This window comes from Vicugna pacos, chromosome 16, assembly GCF_048564905.1.
Source record: "Vicugna pacos chromosome 16, VicPac4, whole genome shotgun sequence".
Lineage (NCBI taxonomy): Eukaryota > Metazoa > Chordata > Mammalia > Artiodactyla > Camelidae > Vicugna > Vicugna pacos.
In genome coordinates this window covers 49,628,121-49,646,847 of record NC_133002.1, presented here as the reverse complement: position 1 = coordinate 49,646,847, position 18,727 = coordinate 49,628,121, and the positions used below count along the sequence as shown (strand labels likewise).

General features: G+C 41.2%; 1 protein-coding gene across 5 annotated transcripts in view; it reads right to left on the bottom strand.

Annotated features, from left to right (window-relative positions):
- Window positions 1-18,727, bottom strand: part of TANC2 (tetratricopeptide repeat, ankyrin repeat and coiled-coil containing 2) — a 309,551-nt gene that overhangs the window by 13,918 nt on the left and 276,906 nt on the right. For all 5 annotated transcript variants that reach the window (XM_015235187.3, XM_031685573.2, XM_031685574.2 and 2 more), the window contains 7 exons: window positions 18,190-18,426; window positions 14,910-15,095; window positions 12,880-12,973; window positions 6,478-6,611; window positions 5,438-5,561; window positions 1,548-1,723; window positions 1,120-1,252 (listed from right to left, as the gene is read on the bottom strand). In XM_015235187.3, coding sequence (XP_015090673.1) covers window positions 1,120-1,252; window positions 1,548-1,723; window positions 5,438-5,561; window positions 6,478-6,611; window positions 12,880-12,973; window positions 14,910-15,095; window positions 18,190-18,426 — 1,084 coding nt within the window. The remainder of the gene's footprint in view (window positions 1-1,119; window positions 1,253-1,547; window positions 1,724-5,437; window positions 5,562-6,477; window positions 6,612-12,879; window positions 12,974-14,909; window positions 15,096-18,189; window positions 18,427-18,727) is intronic.

Below are 18,727 nucleotides of genomic sequence, written 5' to 3'. Positions count from 1 at the left end.
TAAATAAGGAAACTGGGAGAAAGGGTTTATGTTAAATGTCACCATAAGATTTAAAAAATCCAAAAAGGTAATTTATTTCAGAATCTGGGACTCAAACCCCCCAGCTTTATTTAGTCTCTTAATTTTTAAAGATGTACTTTGCAGAAGGGAAACCATTAAAGACTAAAGGCTCCCTTAATTTGTAAGTATTGACTAGGACTCCCGGAATTCACGCTGAACCAGGAGCACAGTCCCAGTGTCAGACAGACGTGAAACAAGCCAACACTACTGAGGACTACTTTACCCACAGAGAGAAAGAAGAGGTTAACTCGATTAGTTTACAGATGCCTGAATTATTTACCAACTAAGCTTTTCAGGGTTAGTTATCAAAAGTTCAAGTTATTCTCTACAACAGTCATTAAAAAAAATCTTCTTTTAAGGTGAAGTAAATTAAAAGATTAGAGGTGTAGGGAACTCATGCAGGCTAAATCAAAGAGGAGAAGGCAAAGCTGACCAAGCCATCAGACCACGCCTGATGCTGACAGCGGTGAAATATACCTCGTGGGCGACTCGGTAACGTCTGACAACCTTCAAAGAAAGGAGAAAACAAAAAGTTGTAGGAGAGGAAAAAAAAATGGATGAAGGTGAAAAAAAAAAAAAGAAGGAAAAAGCAGCAGTGAGAGGCAGGCAGCAAAAAAGCCAGCATATCAGCCAACCCTCGTCTACACGTCTGTGGGATGGGGAGCGGATGGGACAACAGCAGCAGGGACTTGAGAGTCCGAAGCACATACAGAGCAAGGGAAAGCAAAGGCTCATGGCAGTGCAGGGATCCAGGATGCTCACGGGTGGGGCTGCTACAGAGGCATCAGCACAGAGATGTGCTTAAGGTCAGAGCAGCCTCCTGGCGAAGGCTGCAGGGACATGGCAGGTGACCGTGTGGTTCTGCACACAGGGAAGTGTGGATCACGGCTCAGATGGTGCCTTCTCTGGGCCGAGAGTCCTTCTGTTCACTCGGACAATAACTAGGCCAGGGCAGAGGGGAAACTACACACACTCACACCAAACACCCAGGGCAGCCAGACCACTGGACCAGTCTGGCCCCCGGGCACAGATGGCCAACACCTTCTTCCTTTCTCCTACCTATCTTGGCTCCTTTCTTCAGAAGAGTGACAACAACAGAAGTGTTCCGGCATCCCACTGCCCTATCCAAAGGGCGCATTCCGCTGTAGTCAACATGCTCAATCATGGCCCCATGATCCACCAGGAACTGGACCTAGGACACGGATCAAGCAGTGCAGTTAACACAGGTGTCACGGCTGAGCACTACTCTACTCAGGGCTCTGGCTGCTGCCTGCCCTTTATTCAACTGCAGGTTTGAACCAGGCTGGGCAGCCATGGTATTCCAGGCCATATGTATATTTTTGGTCTTTAATGGTGTTTTGAATATTCCTGCCCTCTAGCAAGTATAGATCTGAGAACTTTTATCAGAAATCATCAACCCCAGATAACATTACGGATGGAGAACCTTCCCGACTCCTACCACCTGAGGCTTGGTTAAGGGCACTCACCACTTCAGCATCACCATAGAAAGCTGCCAGATCCAGGGGGGTGCGGCCGTTCTTGTCGGCATGGTCCGTGGCAGCGCCATTATCCACCAGAGAACGTACTACTGAGAGATGACCCTTCAAACAAGCCCAGCTGAGGGCCGTCAATCCTTCTTTGTCCATTAGAGCAATGGAGGCACCTACAAGAGCAAGGGTAGCACAGGGCTGAGGAAACATGAAAAACACAGAAGTTCACAGCAGGAGGGGAGCTGGTACTTAAGGTGAACACTCAGCCAAAGCACAGCTTTTGTTTCTGGTATGTGAGTTATCTTTGGATAAAACTGTTTAAAAAACTGACCCGACAAGCCGTTAGTAGAAGAGAGTCCACCTCTTTTACTGGGTGTCCTTGGTTCTGCACAATCTATCCCCAAGCTTACTGTCTGTCCTTCAGTTTCACTACTCCCCTGTGAGAATCCTCTACTCTGGCCAAAATGGATGTATCCACTGTCTCTAAAATCTCCTGTAAGTATTTCTGTATCCTCACTTCTGGTTATGTTGCCCCTGTGTGTGGAACATCTTTTCTTTCTCCACAAGTTGCTCCACTTTTACCCATTTTCTAGGAACCATCTCAAATCCTTGTCTCCAAGAAGATTCTCCTGTTCACCGTTCCCTCATCTTGAATCTGCTTAATGTATATTACCTTATTCTGTTAGTAATCTTTTTTTTTAATGTATCCCCCACTTATATGTAATAAATTCTCAACAAGTATTTTCTGAACTCAGCAAAAGTCTTCAATTTATAATAGTATAACCTCCTTGAGAGGATCTCATAAAATAGGAGCTCAGAACATGTTTACCATTGATGACAGTACCAGGCCACTTTCTCCCTCCCCAGAATGTGAGGGAAACGGTCTCATGGGAAGAGACTGAGCCCCGGCCACAAAGGGAATGAGGAGTTGAATTAGACTAGTCAGCCTTCAATAACCCCATCCCCACTCTTAGCCCCTTTTATATTCTGTGTCTTCTTTCCTTCAGCATTTCTATTTTCACCTATAAAGAGCAAGCACATTTGACATAAAGTTTTGCAACTAGTCTAAAATTCAACATACTTTTGGTTCTCAGCCTAGACTGTAAGCTCTGGATGGCAAACAGCCTCTCATTCCCTTGCTAGTTTTGAGGAGTACCTGAGACAATTCTTTTCCCAAAGCTGGCATGTCATACTTACTGAGAAATTAGAGATCAACTTACTGCACACACAGCACACTTTCCAGGCTGCCTCCCCAGCTGGACAGGATTCAGATGTCAGGTCAAGCTTAGGCCCTGCCACGGCCAGGCTCAGGGGCTACTCTGCAGTTATCTGGCCTATCACCTCTGTATCCCTAGAGGTCAGGTAACCAGACTTTGCGGCTTCCCATAAAAGGATGAAGGGCTGGAAGGAATCACACCTCTAACCCCGATGAGCGCCTTCTATGTCCTGGGTTATCTTTTCACAATGGTGTAGTTTGCAATGAAAACACTGACTCTCTAACATGGAATGGATTTGGATATTGGACAGACTCTAAGGAGTTTTTGCAGATGCAACATCCATAAATTCCCTGGACAGAGTCTCTAGTGGTGGAAAAATCAGGATAAGAAGGTTCTGGATGTATGTTACAGATAAACTGATTTTCCAAACATCAGGAAAGCTGAAATTTAAGAAATTAAAAGGAGATTCATATGAATTCGTATGAATACACCCATATATTCAACTTACTTTGAAAATTCAATTTGTAATCTTCCTCTTCTCTCTTTTTATTCCCCTTGTAGTTAATGGAATCACAGTTCTCCCAAACATCCATTTAAAAACTTTGGTGTATCTTCAACTCATCTATCCTTATTTCCTACATGTAATCAATCTTTGTATCCAAAACCCTTTTTGCACTTGGCCTTCCTGTTCTATCTTAACAGCTACTGCACCTGGATTAACCATCACTCTCATCTCTTCTATGACAACGGCTACCTAATTAATCCCCTGGCCTACTACCGTCCCTTCATCAACAACTACTAGTCCCACTACTGCCAGAGTGATTTTTTTTTTAAAGCACAATTCTGACATCAATTCCCTTTTTAAAAGTCTTGAAAGGCTTTCTCTTGCCCTCCCATAAGTCCGTACTCTTTTAAGTCTGTCCCTTTTCAATTTCTTTTTACATATGTTTCCAATTTTATTTCCCAGTAGTCCTCACGTTAATCCCTGGACAACTTGCACATTTCCCCAAACCTGTTGTGTATCGTTCCTCCTCTCTGACCTTTCATTTACATGATTTCCCCTCCCTGAATACAGAACATTTTTCTTATTCAAATTTCAAAGTCTGTCCTGTTCTAACTCAAACACCTCTATTAGAGCACTTAGGAGCCTCTGCTCTTTAAGGCAGTTATTTATCTTTGTTTTAGCCCTTCCTTGTCAGATTATGGACCTTTTAAAGACACAGATTATACTGTATTAATTAGAAAAAAAATCACTCATAGTTCCTACCATAGTGTTTTGCAAATAATGCAGGCTAAATAAACATTTGTAGAATTTGTTGATTTAGTCAAAGTCTCTGATTTAAGTGTGAAAAAAAAATGAAACAGTCCAAAGAGCAGAATGTCTGCAGTGTAAGAACAAATGTCTGGAATCTGGGCCTGATGGGCTTCTACTGGCTTGCGGCAGACACTGTGCAGTCACCCAAAGCTTATCAGTGGCTGAAGTCATCCTGCCTTTTCCAGTAGAGTCGAGTGGTTCTGGGACATTTACTCCAGCCATGTCTTATCCTGAGAATCTAGGTATATCCCCCTTGCTCCCGCTGTCCCTTCTTAGCAGAAGTAAGGGTAGATATCATGAAACCAGGTTTGTTTGGTGGCTTGTACTGGGGAAGTAAGAACCACTTTGCATGCTGGGAGAACAGTTCTCTGACTCTGACCTAGTTTTGTGAGTCTGAGGAGACAAATCTTCTTTGGAGGAGAGTGCTAGAGATCCAATAAGTCTTTGACTGAGTTGTAGTTTGAAATCTTAGAAGAAATCTTGCTTTCTTCCTAACTCAACTACCCTTCAGCTGCTCCAGCCTGGGTATGATAATTCAGGAGGTTTGTTTCCTTGAAGAGTATGTGCTTGTGGACATTAATTATAGATGATTAGATCCAGTTTACTAACAGGGGAGGCTAACTGGAATGTAGTCAAGGCTGGTCAGTCACACTACCTCCTGCTTCATATAAATGCTCAAGCTCCAGTAGGTGGCACTGTAGAGTCACCAGTGACTTGTGCTTTTCTACAACAGAGGTCCACCATCACCCACCACTGCTTCGCATAGGTGACTGAGGACACAGCATTTCGAAGGAGCCTGAAATGCTTTTGATAGTTGACCACAATTTCCTTTCATTTTTTCCCCATTCACCAGGAATAGGTGAATGTTGGTAAATGTCAAAAGGAATTTATTACAACAGGAGGATAATAATATCCGGATTCCTCAAATAGGGTCCCCACTGTCAACAACTGTTTCAACCTCTGTTTGCCTCCTTTGGATACAAGGAAAATACTAGTTGTGCAGGCTTAGGAAAGAATTGATAATGTTAAGGTCAAAATATAATTCCTGGAAGATGAACATTTATTGGGTGTTCATTAAAAATTCACACTTTGGAAATCACTGATTGAATTAAAGAGCTTAGAATGTATAAATTTGATTGGGATACCAAAAACCCCTCAAGCCATAAAGAAATAGAGAATGTCATAATTAGAAGGGTCCTACTGTATATGAGGAGAGAGGAGATGGATTTTGTTTTTCTAACCAACTGGATTAATGATATCCATTCTCAACAGTCCTGGGACCCATCAGTGGAAATCATGAGTTCCTTGGGTTATTCTGGGTACTGACTGCCCAGCTCTGGCATCCTAGAACTGACCTTGTGCAAGGAGAAAGTCCACAGTTCCTAGATGGCCTTCGGAAGCTGCCATCATCAGGGGAGTACGGCCCTGCTTGTCCGCCATGTTGACATCAGCTCCATGGGTGAGTAAAAGATCAACAATCTGTAAGTGCCGAGAAACAGGGACCAATCAGCCAGGAAGAGCTGCCGAGCAGACACGCACACCATCCCCTACACTGTGTGCATTTCCACCGCCGAACAGGTAGGTCACCTCTAATGTAACTTCCCACTGCAGGAACCCCCTCTGGTTCCTGCATAATCTAGTATAAGATTTGATCTCTGACTCTCTTAGGCACAGCCAAGTGAGAAGAACTCGACTCTAGATGTCTGACTCAGCCACTAAGTAAAAAAGAATCTAACATAACAAAGGCCAAGATGTAGACTAAAAACCCCATAATGGAAGTGCCAACACAAGTTACTGCCTATGTCAGTGCCATTTTATTGACCTCTAGGGGTTGCAGCCTGCCTGCAGTGAATATTTATGACTGAACAGAATATGGTAAAGTGCCTCTGATAAGTCTGGCACTGTTGGGCTCTTAGAACTTTTTTTTCCACTCAAATATTTTCAAAGATTATAACCAATATGCTTTCTTTTCCATCCTAAGTATATAAATGAGCATTTATCCAGATCCAAACATCTGGAAATCACATAACTAGAATTTACATACACCACATTTTCTTTTTGCAAGTCTCAGACACCTGCACATACGTGGCTAGCAGGGATCAGCTGAGGTTTGAACCTTCCACAGAACCTGTGGGTGCTGTGAAATATGAGGAGGAGGTCACTCCATGACCCAGTGGCTAGTCCTTCTGCACAATACAGATCATCATGATGATTTTGAATGTTAGCTACTAGACATATTCTCAATTAATCAGAATATTAATAATGGAAGCCCAAGTCCTCAAAGCCAGTGAATGCTGGGTAACCCAAATTTTGTGATTTTTTTTTTTGTTCTCTGCTTCAGAAGTTCTTAAAACTCACCCCTTCCTGGGGGACTGGTGGTAGCTACCCTGCTTACCTGCCAGTGGCCCTGGCGAACAGTGCTGAACAGGGGCACTGCCCCTCGGCGATTTGGTTGGGCCACTGCCGCCCCTTGTTCCAAGAGCAGACGACACACCTCCAGTTTGCCCCTTCCGGCTGCAGCTGTCAGGGCTGGGGGCAGAGAGCACAGACTGAGGACAGGTGGCCTTGCTCTCTCTAGCCCTCTGTGTTAAACATGGCAGCAGATCTGTGTTTGATTAACGTAACTGCTACTTTACCTCTGAGAGTGACTTTGGCTACTTTTGCCATGTAGGAAATTTTCAAAGAAAAATAATGAATAAAACTACATGTAAATGGGCTTACAACACATAGAGACAATTATAATAGCAAATTTATTGAAAAACCACCTTCGATCAAACTTACTTGGTTTCATCTTTCCTACCCAGACTGTCTTCTTTGCTTTTGACTTCTTTTCTGATAACTCTTCCTAGCTACAAACCTTTTCCTGGGCTATGCATGAGTGAGAACGCAGAGAGAAGGGCCTTTGCAGAGTCAGGCCTTTCTGAGAGTTACGAGAAACCAACTCTGGCCAACCTCTACTCCTGGAACCTTAAACTCAGAGAACCAAAGTCAGAAATTGCAGTCTAAGAGCCTTAGGCCAGTTTTCATTCTTTTTCTTCATCAGCTGAGACAGAAGTTTCTACTACATGTGCCACCATTTTTATATGAGAGAATCATTCAAGGTAATAGTCTTAAAGATGAAAGAAGAGTGACAAAGGCTCTCTTCTTCCGAATACAGAAGAGTGGATTTACAGATAAAAATATCAGCTACAGTGAGTCTAAGGGACAGACACAGCAGGAAGAAACTTAAACATTCTTCTTTGTGTGCTATTGTCCATTGTTTAAGGTCTTTGATACAGTGGAGTGCTTACTTCATCCTCTGAGTATTATTTCAATAGCAGTAAGAAGAGTTTGTTGATATAATTTGTACTAAGTTCATATTTGAACAAATATACATTTGTCTCATTTAACGTGGATCTCAAACGCGTAGGCTTAGTGTTTTAAACGGCTGAGGGTGTGGAAGATGATGAACATCATCATCAGATGGCAGGAGCTATGCTTTTAAGAAAGAGGACAGAGAACTTTTTCCCCACATAGACTTGAAAAATTGATGTGGTACTCAGGCCTTTATTATGGTCACCTACTCCAATGACAAATCAGAAGACGGTAATATTTGGGAGGCGCAGATAATATTTCAGTTTGCAAATGTTGGTATCTAATCAAGGAAGCAACTGAAATTTAAATCAAATGGCCACTTGTGATTTTTTTTCATTTAAGTGCCAATTATGGCACTTTGTCTTTGGGCCTGGACAAATTTATCTACAACTGACTCATAAGCAAAACCAAAACTACCTATAATTTCCACTAAGATAAACCTTCAAAGTAGTCTTTTCCTTCCTCAAGGATAAAAAGGGCTTATAAAGAAAAATGTGACAGTTTTAGAAGCTATATTCATTCTTTAACCAGATGTATTTATGCCTTGTCTTATGTGTATTTTCAGTTTTATTCTGGAATTTTTTTGGGGGGAGGGAGAATCAGGATTTCTTTTCTTTTTCCTTCTTACTTCTTCTCTTCCTTCCTTCCTCCCTCCCTCCCTTCCTCCCTTCTTCTTTTAATGGAGTAACTGGGGATTGAACCCAGGACCTCGTGCATGCTAGGCATGCACTCTATCACTGAGCTACGCCCTCCATCTCTGGGACTCTTAACATAGGCATTTCTGTCTTGTTCCTCATAGAAGGGCAGAGGCTTCATCTTATCTGAGGTGAGGGTCACTTCCAACCCCTGAATGGATGAGTTACAGCTACTGATGGGTTTGATTATTTACATGACAAAGAAGTTTTGTCTCTTCTTCTTTAAATCAAAATGACCTTCCCTCTTTTCCAAGTTCATATTTCTAATAGCTCAGGAAAAAAAAAAAACACAAAACTTTAGTTCTTGAGTCAGAACATAAGAGTAGCTTAAGAACTTGACTGGCGATCATCACATTGCATACATTAAATTTACACAATGTTGTATGTCAATTACATCTCAGTAAAGCTGTGGGGGTGGGGAAGAACTTGACTGGGTTAGACACTCGTTAAGAACCATAAGAATCATCTTGTTAGTACATAAAACAAATTTGGATTTGGAAAATTTCTAACTCTCATGTTCTGACTCCATTTAAAGCAGCTTCTAGGTGACAGGGCTGTGGCAAACCTCCCTTTCAATGTCTTGTGTCTGGCAGGGTGTGGAGGTGCAAATACATTCTTTTTCACAAAAGAATTTCCAGTCTGGAGAAAATACAGACAGTACTTCATAATCAAGCCTCTCATCAACGATCTAGGTCACAGAACACATTTGAGAATTCAGAACCAGTGCCCACCCTGAAAGCTAAACTTAACGCTGTCCACTCCAACCTGGAGTTGTGGTGCTCTGGCTGGCCCATTTCAAGCCGCTGGACAACACATTTACATGAGAGGGAATGTTCCATTCGGCCTTTTTCTTTGTTGTATCATCTCTGTTGCTTAGGTTATGATGTAATTTGGCAGGAATCTCCAGCTGATAGCTGGATATGGTCATTAACACAGCTGGCCAATTTCATCTCAGAACAACACAACTATGTAAAATTGGAACTGTACTTCTCAAAATCCAAGAGCAAGGAGTTGCTTTGGCTGGATTTTATATAGGTCTTATCAAAAATTGTTAAAACTTTTTGAAAGAGAGAAGATTAACGCAAAGCCAGTTCTGTGAAACAACAAGCTGATTCTTAGAGTGAATGTAGCAGTCTGGACCCAAATCTCTTCCTAAGAGACTGGTAACAGATTTTGTTCCCTAGCTCATTGGGATCTGATGAGATTATCCAACAGAAACGGTCCTTTTTCAAAGGGAAATGCAAAGAGTTTGAAGAGACAGACAGGTTGCAGCTCAGAGTTGAGGAAACAGTCAAAGCCTGCTTGGATGGGATGATGAGACTAAACAGAATGCAGAGAAAGCAAATGGTTCTTTTGTTGAGCTATTTTCAACCTTGAAAGAGTACAGCACAGATAGATCATGTAAGACCAATGGGATGGAGATGGTGGGGGAGACATAAACTGATCACTGCTATCCAAAACAATATTAATTAGTTAAACATTTATGGGTCTCTTTGTCAGACACTATCTCTGCTCTTAAGGAACTCAGGGTTGAGTAAAGATAACAGACAAATAAACAAATCCATTACTATACAGTGTGACCAGCACAACAGAGATAAGTCCACAGGGGTTGTCTGGAGGTGGCTTGGAGGTAGAAGTGTCTGAGAAGGTCTCCAGGAAGAGATGACAATCTGAACCAGACACTGAAAGAGAAACAGGAGACTTACAGGCAAGGACAAGGGGGCAGCATTTGAGGCACAGGGAGAGCACGTATAAAGGCACCGAGGTACGAAATAGAATGTTTATTTATTTTGAGAAGATAGGCAATAGAGGATGCTACAGATCATGACTGGCCCTTTTATGCTACATTAAATAAGTCACTTAATGCTACAGGTGGTCACTGAAGGGTGGTAGCAGGAAAGTGACATGAACAGATGTGGCTTAGAGAGATCACTCTGGCTGAGATCTGGGAGATAAATCACAAAAGAGTGAGGCCAGAGACGTGAAGATCAGCTAGGAGGCAGCTGCAATAACTTAGGCAAAAGATGACGAAGGCATGAATTAGGGGTATCTTGTTTATTTTATGAACTCTCACTTCTTTTGGGCCATGGGATAGCCCAGGCCCTCCAGAGTTGCTAGAGGTGTTTAATGCTGGTTCTGGTCTGCAGCTGTAAGACAAAGGAGAGGAGGGACCGGTGAACAGTCTTGTCACCTTAATTGCTTTCTTTCTGTGTTGTTCTGTAAGAAGTCTGTGAAAACCCTGTGAGATGGGAGGGGGTCAGCCAGATGGTGAAAGCTAGATGTAGGAAGTCCCTCTCTGAAAGGATAAAGAGGCCATAAAAGGAGGACAAAGACAACCAGGATACTCTAGTGATTTGCTTTTAGAAAATCTGGTATATAAAAATTACATCACAATTAATATTTCACTATATGCTAAGATAATGTTTCACTGATTCTAAGATGAACTTTCTTTCCCTCCACATTTTAACATCTCTGAAATCAAAATGCATCTTACAATTGACATGAAAATAAAGAACTTTTAGTTGAATAGGTAGTTTTTTTTTTTTGGTAATGACATAAAATAATGGTTATGTAGTTTCTCATAGTTAGTAGTGTCTTGGATTCAATATAGTAAATGATACAGATTGTTGGAAATGTCATGACCACTGTATTTTCCTGTGGTAAAAATTATGTTATTTAGGGCAGGGTTGCAGAAGTGAGACCCCAACCAGCTGGCTGTAGGTAATAGACCTTCATTCCCTATATGAGGGAAACACGTAAGATTCTGCTATTGGAAGAAATATCACAATTCAATGGGTCATTATAAATTTTAAATGATTATGTGCTATAAGTTTGAAAGAAACACGTATACTTAGTAAATTGATCACTATAGATAGAAAAGCAACTCAGAGACTATTTTATACAAGTGGTGAGTTGTAGGGACTTTTTTTTACATAGCAAAGACATTATTTCCCAGAAATTTTTCTGAAGTCAAATAACTTTTCATAGGTCTATAAATTATACTGCAAATGTATTTCATTCTAACTTATATTTAAATAACATGTTTATAATGCTGAAATTATTTAATTTAAATGTCAAATTAAATACAACACAATTCTGCTTATAAGCAAATTGACATGAAACTTTGATTTTTTTTTACAATCTTGAGAAATGTTACATATGTAAGAAAATTAATGTAACAAACTTTACTGCACACTTTAAAGCAGGAAATATTTCTAAAGTCCTGAGATTGTAAAGTTTTATTCTAACAAGACCTTTATAGCAAGAAAAGTAAGCCTTCCACTTAGTTCACACTATTCCTGAACATTTGTGAGGAATTCTCTCAAGTACAGCACTAGCATGTGTTTGACAGTCCTCACTATGATTGTTTGTCTTGTAATTTTATCCATTATCACCACTGGGTCGTGGCTCTTTTCACCCTCCCCAGTGGTCACATGTGCCCGGCGGCAATAGGAGATGCTGGGAGGTGTGGTGACCTTGTGCTGGGGAAGGCCAAGGGGATGGGCACGGTAAACCCACACGTTCCTCCCGCAGCTCCAGGTCTCAGCAGGCATACTCCATGACTGCTGACGTCCCGGCCAGTCCCTTCCCCTCAGTCTGTCCTCTGGCTTCCCTCAGGGTGGGGCCCCAGAGACAGCAGCTGTTTCCAGCTGCATATTTTCCTTTAATCTGTCACAGGCTCTTAAGCTGCAGCTGCCTGGCATCTGCTCTCTTTGGCTCTTACAGAGGGAGGGATTGTTCGAGAAGCAAATTCCTAAGCTTCGGACCATTCTACATGATGTTGAAGAAGCCATGAAAACCTATGTAAGGTTTTTGCCATGCGTGAAAACATCCCAATTCAACAGGTAATTATAAACTTTAAATGGATTCAAGCGTCTTCTCTTATTTTTAATAACATTCTGACCCTAGCCAAAGCATATCCCCTTCTTATTCAGTAAAATATTCTCCCTAAATTGTCCATCTCGAAACACATCTACTTCTCCTGGCAAGTATGACACATATCTGTGGTGACTCTACAGTTTTCATTGCCCTGGTTTCATAAAAACACATAAAAAGTTATTAATGTTTCTCCAGATGTTCCAGTTTAGATTTGGGAGAAAGACAACAATCATTTCCTGCAAAGGCCACAAGGAAGAGGCTTCTGCTTGTGTAGTAAGTACCAGGCAACATGGAAATAGCTTTGCTACAGACCAAGAGGGACTGCACAGGGCTGTGCCCTACAGGGGCTACTTCATTTTGCATCCTGATAGCAAGTGTACTCAGAACATACCAGCTTAACCATGTCACATACCGCCCTGCCATGGTAACACTTGGTTAATTAAGCCAGAGGTGTCGATAAAAATTTAACCTCTTGGTGTACAACTACAGGGGAAATATTTATTCCTAACTGCTACAAGAATCACATTGAAAAAAAAAATACAGAAAATCCACAACTATTTTCTGCTCTGGTTTGGCACATTGGAAGGAAACTCTCAGCCTTTTGAAAATATTTGGAAACAAGATCGGGGGAAAGTTTTGTTTGAAATACTCTGGTGCTAATGGCATGGAGCATCCAAAGGGAAAGAGGACTAAAACAAGGAAACTGCTTGACTTTTTACTTTGGCTGAATCGGTCTCCAACACAAAAGCCTTAAGACAGAGACTGCCAAAGGTCTGCTAGAAGGAAAATCAGGGTGTGAGATGCAGAGTATATCCCCACACAAACACAACACATTCACGAGACAAGAGAGTGATGACCACGAGAGGTACCTGTCTCTCCCCAGAGACTGTCAAAGCTGTTGATCTGTGCTCGCTCCACTTCCTCTTCATCTTTTTCTGGAAGATCAAGTAGGTAGGAGACAATCTGAAACAAGAAGTTGTGTCAGCTCAAACTTCAGGTGGAAAACTCTATTACTGACACTAGCCTGTGAGGTTTGGAAGATACTCGGATAATTCAAGGGTCATGAAATCTCTTGCACAAAAAAGAAGTCAGAACTGACTGTCTTAGCAAAGAAACCCAAAGCTTCTGTGATGAGCATTTGTTCTACTAGGTACAGTTTACATGTTTCTCTTGAACACAATTGACTTACACAGCATGTGGTTTTTAAAAATTACATACTTATCACATTCAAGTTAAAGAAGCAATGAATCCCTCATCTTCCCAAGAAAAATACCAAGAAATAAACAGAAAATAAATATGGAGAACACTCAGGGCCTGTACTTTTTCAAAGGAAAGCTGTTATCTTCTTGTTTCCTCTCCGAATTATAAGGACTGCTTTTGAGGATATTACAGGGAGAATGGCTGCTAACAAAAAAGTAAAGTGACAGCTCTGTTTCCAGGAATTTGACTGTAAAAAGAGCTGAAAAACCTCCCACAGATAATAAAAATTCCAGTTTTACTTAATATTCCTTTGGTTATGTATCAGGTCAGTTGGCAGGGTAGCTGTGTCACTGAAGCATCCCATGCAGTGGTGAGCGAACATATACTGGCCCATGAAAGCTGATCATTAAATTTTCAGAAGTTTGCAAGCCAGTTGTTAAATAAAGATGTTTATTAAAAATTAACAATTAAATAAATCATATTAAAAAAGTTAAAATATCTAATCTTGTAACTCCATTATTTAACCACATTTTACTATTATCTACACTCTTAAGGTTATTTATATTTATTGTGTCTGTATGGTGGAAATTTTAAATAATGACGTGCTCTTGTGCATCTCTCTGAAACTGTGTGTTCGGTGATGTCACACTGGTAGCTTGAAATCAGTCATGGTGGGAGTATTTATACCCTGGAAATTGGCAAACTTTACAAATCAGAATTTGATTTAGTGGTAAAGCTAAGAGGTTCCAGTTTAATTAACATAAACTCTATGAGGGTGAGAAGTAGTTTATCAGTAGATTGCATATCAGATTTAATGACAACAAAATTATTGGTTAAAGAGTTATTAGCAAATTGGGGCACAACTTCATTTATCAAATTATGGCTGAGTTGTAACCACAGGTTGGGTACAGATATAAATTTAGCAAAAATCAACAAAAGCATTCAATTAAGAGCACTGCATATTTCATTATTATTTGTAAACCATGTGCTATGTTTTTATACCTATAAAATTTATAACAAATCTAAGTACGTATATATACACACACACACTCTCTTGCTCCATTCCACCACCCTCCCCTCCCCAGAGCTGGTTGTTAAACATTTTCTAGCACACTACCAATTCCACATATTTTGTCATTATATTAATTACTTTCATTAACAAATAAACTAGCAAAAATACCATTTATATAGTGTTTAATAGTTTACAAAGCACCTTTCATATCATCCTTGTAACAAAGAATTTTTTAGTCTCACTTTGCTGGTGGGAGACTAAGATTCTAAGAGATTAAGCAAACTGCCCACGGTCTAGAGCTAACAAGTAGGAAAGCTGGGACTCAATCCTGGTCCTTCTGAGATTCCAAATGTGCCCTTCACATTCCACACCACCCACCCATGTGAACACAGGTCAACAAATCATCCCTCTGAGCCTAGTATCACAGTCTGTTAAACAGGGCTGGAAAGATGGGGAGGAATCAGTGTAGACAATTTCCAAGGTCCTTTCCAACTCTTATGCTCTATAATTCCATAATTCTGGATACCTTGGCACCTCCTTATTCCTCAGAGCAGTGACCAAAAAGCTAATTCACATTAATTAGGCTGGCAATTTTGTAATAACGCAACCCCTTTTTTCAGGTTTCCTAGGTCCCTCAATACATAGCTTGAACCCCCACCCCCCCGACCTCATCACCTGCTTTCTTACCTCGGTGTAACCCATGCTGGCTGCAGCGATGAGGGCCTGCTGGATGGCGTGGCTCTTCTTAAACACTCCTTGCTGCTGGCCTGCCATTGTCCAATCACACTGAATTAAAAACTTGACAACTTCCAGGTGACCTCGGAGTGCAGCATGCACTAAAGCACACTGCCCATTCTTATCCAAGTGATCCACCTAGGGGAGGCAACAGAGAGATCCGTGTGAAAAAAACTCTGCAGCTGCACTCCCCGTCTGGTCACACCAGCCTCTGCACATGTCTAGACGACTAACAGTCATCCTTTCCTATTCCTACTTCCATTCTTTTCCTATTCCGATTCCTTTTCCTCTAAGAAAACTTAGAGGATACTTTCCTACTCAGGCTAGATCTTCAACGAGCTACAACTCTGGTAGATGCCCTTCTGGGGAGAATCTGTTTGCATAATGTCAGGCTTTTGTTTTCACATCAAGAGAAACAAAAAAGCAAAACTCCCAGCTCCAATTTTGTTTTCCTAAGGAACATTCTCCTTTGTCCTCAATTAGACCCAAATTTGAAAGACTCTGTAAGCTCTGTTGGCACAAAAACACTGTCTTTGAAATCATGAAGGAGAAGAAAAACATTCTGAAGTTCAAATTTTTCGGTCTCCTAAAGAAGCAAAATATCTCATATCATGAATCACACATTCGACCACTAAGCTTTGGCAACAGCCACTTCTCTCCTCCAACGGGAAGACAGAATCTCAAAGATCTGGCCAAAATGGCTAGAGGTACTTGGAACTTAATGCTAGACTAAGTTCCAACAGTAGTTTTTACAGTTGCAGTGTTGGTTACAAGTTTAGTCTGAAAGAGCCTGATTCAGATCAATCTAGTAGAAGGTCCCCAGACACAAATCTTAATAGAGGAACAGCCTTTTCTGGCAGGTGGGCAGGTTATCTTCCAGTGGTAGGTAGAGCACGTATAACCTAAGTTCTGTATGTATCTGGTTCTCTCCAGCTTTAGTTTCACCTAGTCATCCACATAATAAACGGTCACTGAATGCCTACTAAAGGTACCACATAGGATACAAAGGTGATAAGACAGAAAAGTATAGATTCCCTTCTCAAAGTTTTGAACAAGATAGGGGAGATGAGACCAATAAGACAAAAACCTGTCCAACAAAGGTGTAATATAATAAATGTCATAAGGTGGAAGAGGGTATATAGCTCAAGTGGTAGAGCGCATGCTTAACATGCACGAGGTCCTGGGTTCAATCCCCAGTAAGTACCTCTTCTAAAAATAAACAAACAAACAAACTTAATTACCTCCTCCTTGCAAAAAACAAAACAAAACAACAATAAAAAAACACAAACAAAAAACCCTAAAAAAAAAAGTCATAAGGAAAGTAAAAGTGCAATAACATTTCAGAGAATTCCCAGCCAGACTCAGGAACAGGAACATTCAATTCAGTTATTCAACAAAATAACTGGCTAAGTTCTTAAGTGGCTTAGAGGGGTGAGAAATGAGAAAAAGTGACTTTATTTGGCGACTGGCAGTTGTTAGTGACTTGAGAGAGTAGCTTCAGGTGAACATCAAGAGGCTGGGATGTCGTTTTTCCTTTTTTAAAGGATATTATTTATTAGGCATTGTATGAGATTAAAAGAGGCTTCATCTCTTTTTAAAAAGGTTCTCACTTTCAGTTATCACAATGCCCTTCTCAATCCTTTTTCTAGATGAAAAAAGTGAGACTGAGAGAGGTCAAATGGCTTGTCCACGCCCTCACAGAAAGCAAGTGTGAATGCAGGTTTTGACCACGCTGTGCTTAATTCCAAAGCTGATGGTTTTAATGACTTGCCCCCTCTTTCTCTCATGGAAGCCTGACTACAAGTGCTTAAGGAGTAGTGAGGAAGCAGTGGTAGCAAGTAGAGATGGCTCTTAGGACAGGCTTGGTGGACATGGAAGGGAAGAGATGAACGGTGGCTTCTGCTTAGGAGAAGAGAGGGAAGTTTCTCTTCTGGGTTAGGGAAGACATTCATAGGTTTGTGGGAACTGAGAAGAAAGGGAGTATGAATTTAGAAAAAGAATGAAATGATGTGAGAGAATGAACAACGTACTCTGATAAAAAATAAAGGCGGAGGCAACTGCTTTGGAAAAGAAGGTAAAAAATTCCTTCTCTGTGGCGGAAATAAAGGTGAGTGCAGGTAAGGATTAATAGTTTTGAGATAGAGGCACACTGAGATAAACTCAATCTTGGTAATTGTAGGAGGGCAAGAGTTTGATAGGGTCTTGAGAAGACCACGAATGATTTACATATCTGCTCTGGGGAAAACAAGAGATGAAAAAAATGATAGCTGAGCAATAGGAAAGACCCAGCTGAGAATAGAATATGAATTTACAGTGATAATAACAAGGCCCAGTTACCACTATTTCTAGGGTGTTCATTCAAATTACTAGGACATTATAGGTGGATCATCCCTGTGTCACAGTTAAAATCTAAGGCTGTAGGATTTCACTGAGAATCCCAGGTCCCAGTTCTCAGCGGAGTCTTAGGAGTCTGAGTTCTTCCCAAGTACAAACACTGGACGCCTCAGAACAAGGTCATACATACTACTTATATTTCACTGCAAAACCACCAAAATGCTCAGTGTGTTTTCAGGATGTAAACAAAACGCTACTGGGCTACAATTTTCCCCAGAGGTCTACATTTTTGAGACCTGTATTTTTCTTTTCACCAATATTTTGAAACTGAGTTATTTCATATCAGTGGCTCTTGAGATATGATAAAGCAAAAATATTTTTTAAGGAATGTTTTGAGAGAATTAAAATACACTAACAGAAATGATCTGAGCACCTCTGGTCAGTATGAGTATAGAGAGAATCACCTTCTCCCCATGCTGCTACAGGGATGGTCTTCAAGGACCGAAGAGGGAACCTCTCTCCGTTCTTATGTCCATGGCTAACAGGAAAGGCTTAGAGTCTGCAGGCGCCATTCGCTCCCCCACTTCTCTTTCCTCACTCTGAGCTCAGTAGAGAATTTCTTGGTTATTACGTGGGGACTTTTTATGGCTGCTGATAAATACCAATTTCCTAAGTGTCTCTCAGAAGTTTCAGAACTGTGTCCAGATGCAGTGTGGAACTGGCCATGCGAGTGGGCAGAGTAGGATGTAATCAGAGCTACCTCTCCTTTTAATCTGCTCCCTAATAGGGTCTGATGTACTCTACCTAGACTCCTGAGGTAACAGAGGGGATCAGGACTACAGCAGGAAGAAAGAAAAAGGGAAGGAAAAAAAAAGCAGCAGAGCCGGAGAGCCGTTACCTTGGCCCGTTTCTTGCACAGCAGCACAACGATGCTCAGGAAGCCTGCTGCTGCGGCATAGCCCAGAGGAGTCAGGCCGCTTTCAGAGGAGGCATCCACGTTGGCCCCAAACTCCAGCAGCAGGGCCACCATTTCTGTGTAACCAAGATGAGACTGGACACACAGAATTGGAGCATTATTTAAAACCTCTGTCCGGTAATTAATGTTGGCACCTCCCAAAATCAGCAGTCGGCTGACCTAGAAATAAGCAAATAAACAAAAATAATATTCACACAAATTATCAGTCACGTTCTGTTGGCCATCTTTTATTAAGTCATCTGGGACTCCACAATAGTGCCCAGTAGCATTTAGTAACTGCTTTATTTTATAAACTTTATTTGTTCCTGTTTCAATACCTTGCCTTTGAAAAGGGATGTGAAATGTCCCCTTTATGTAAACTGTTCAGTAATTAGAGCAAACACCACCCACACTTTAGTGTTGGTCAGAAAATCTCCCACCGAAACAAAGGTGACCTGACTGATACACTCCTTCGAAGCAG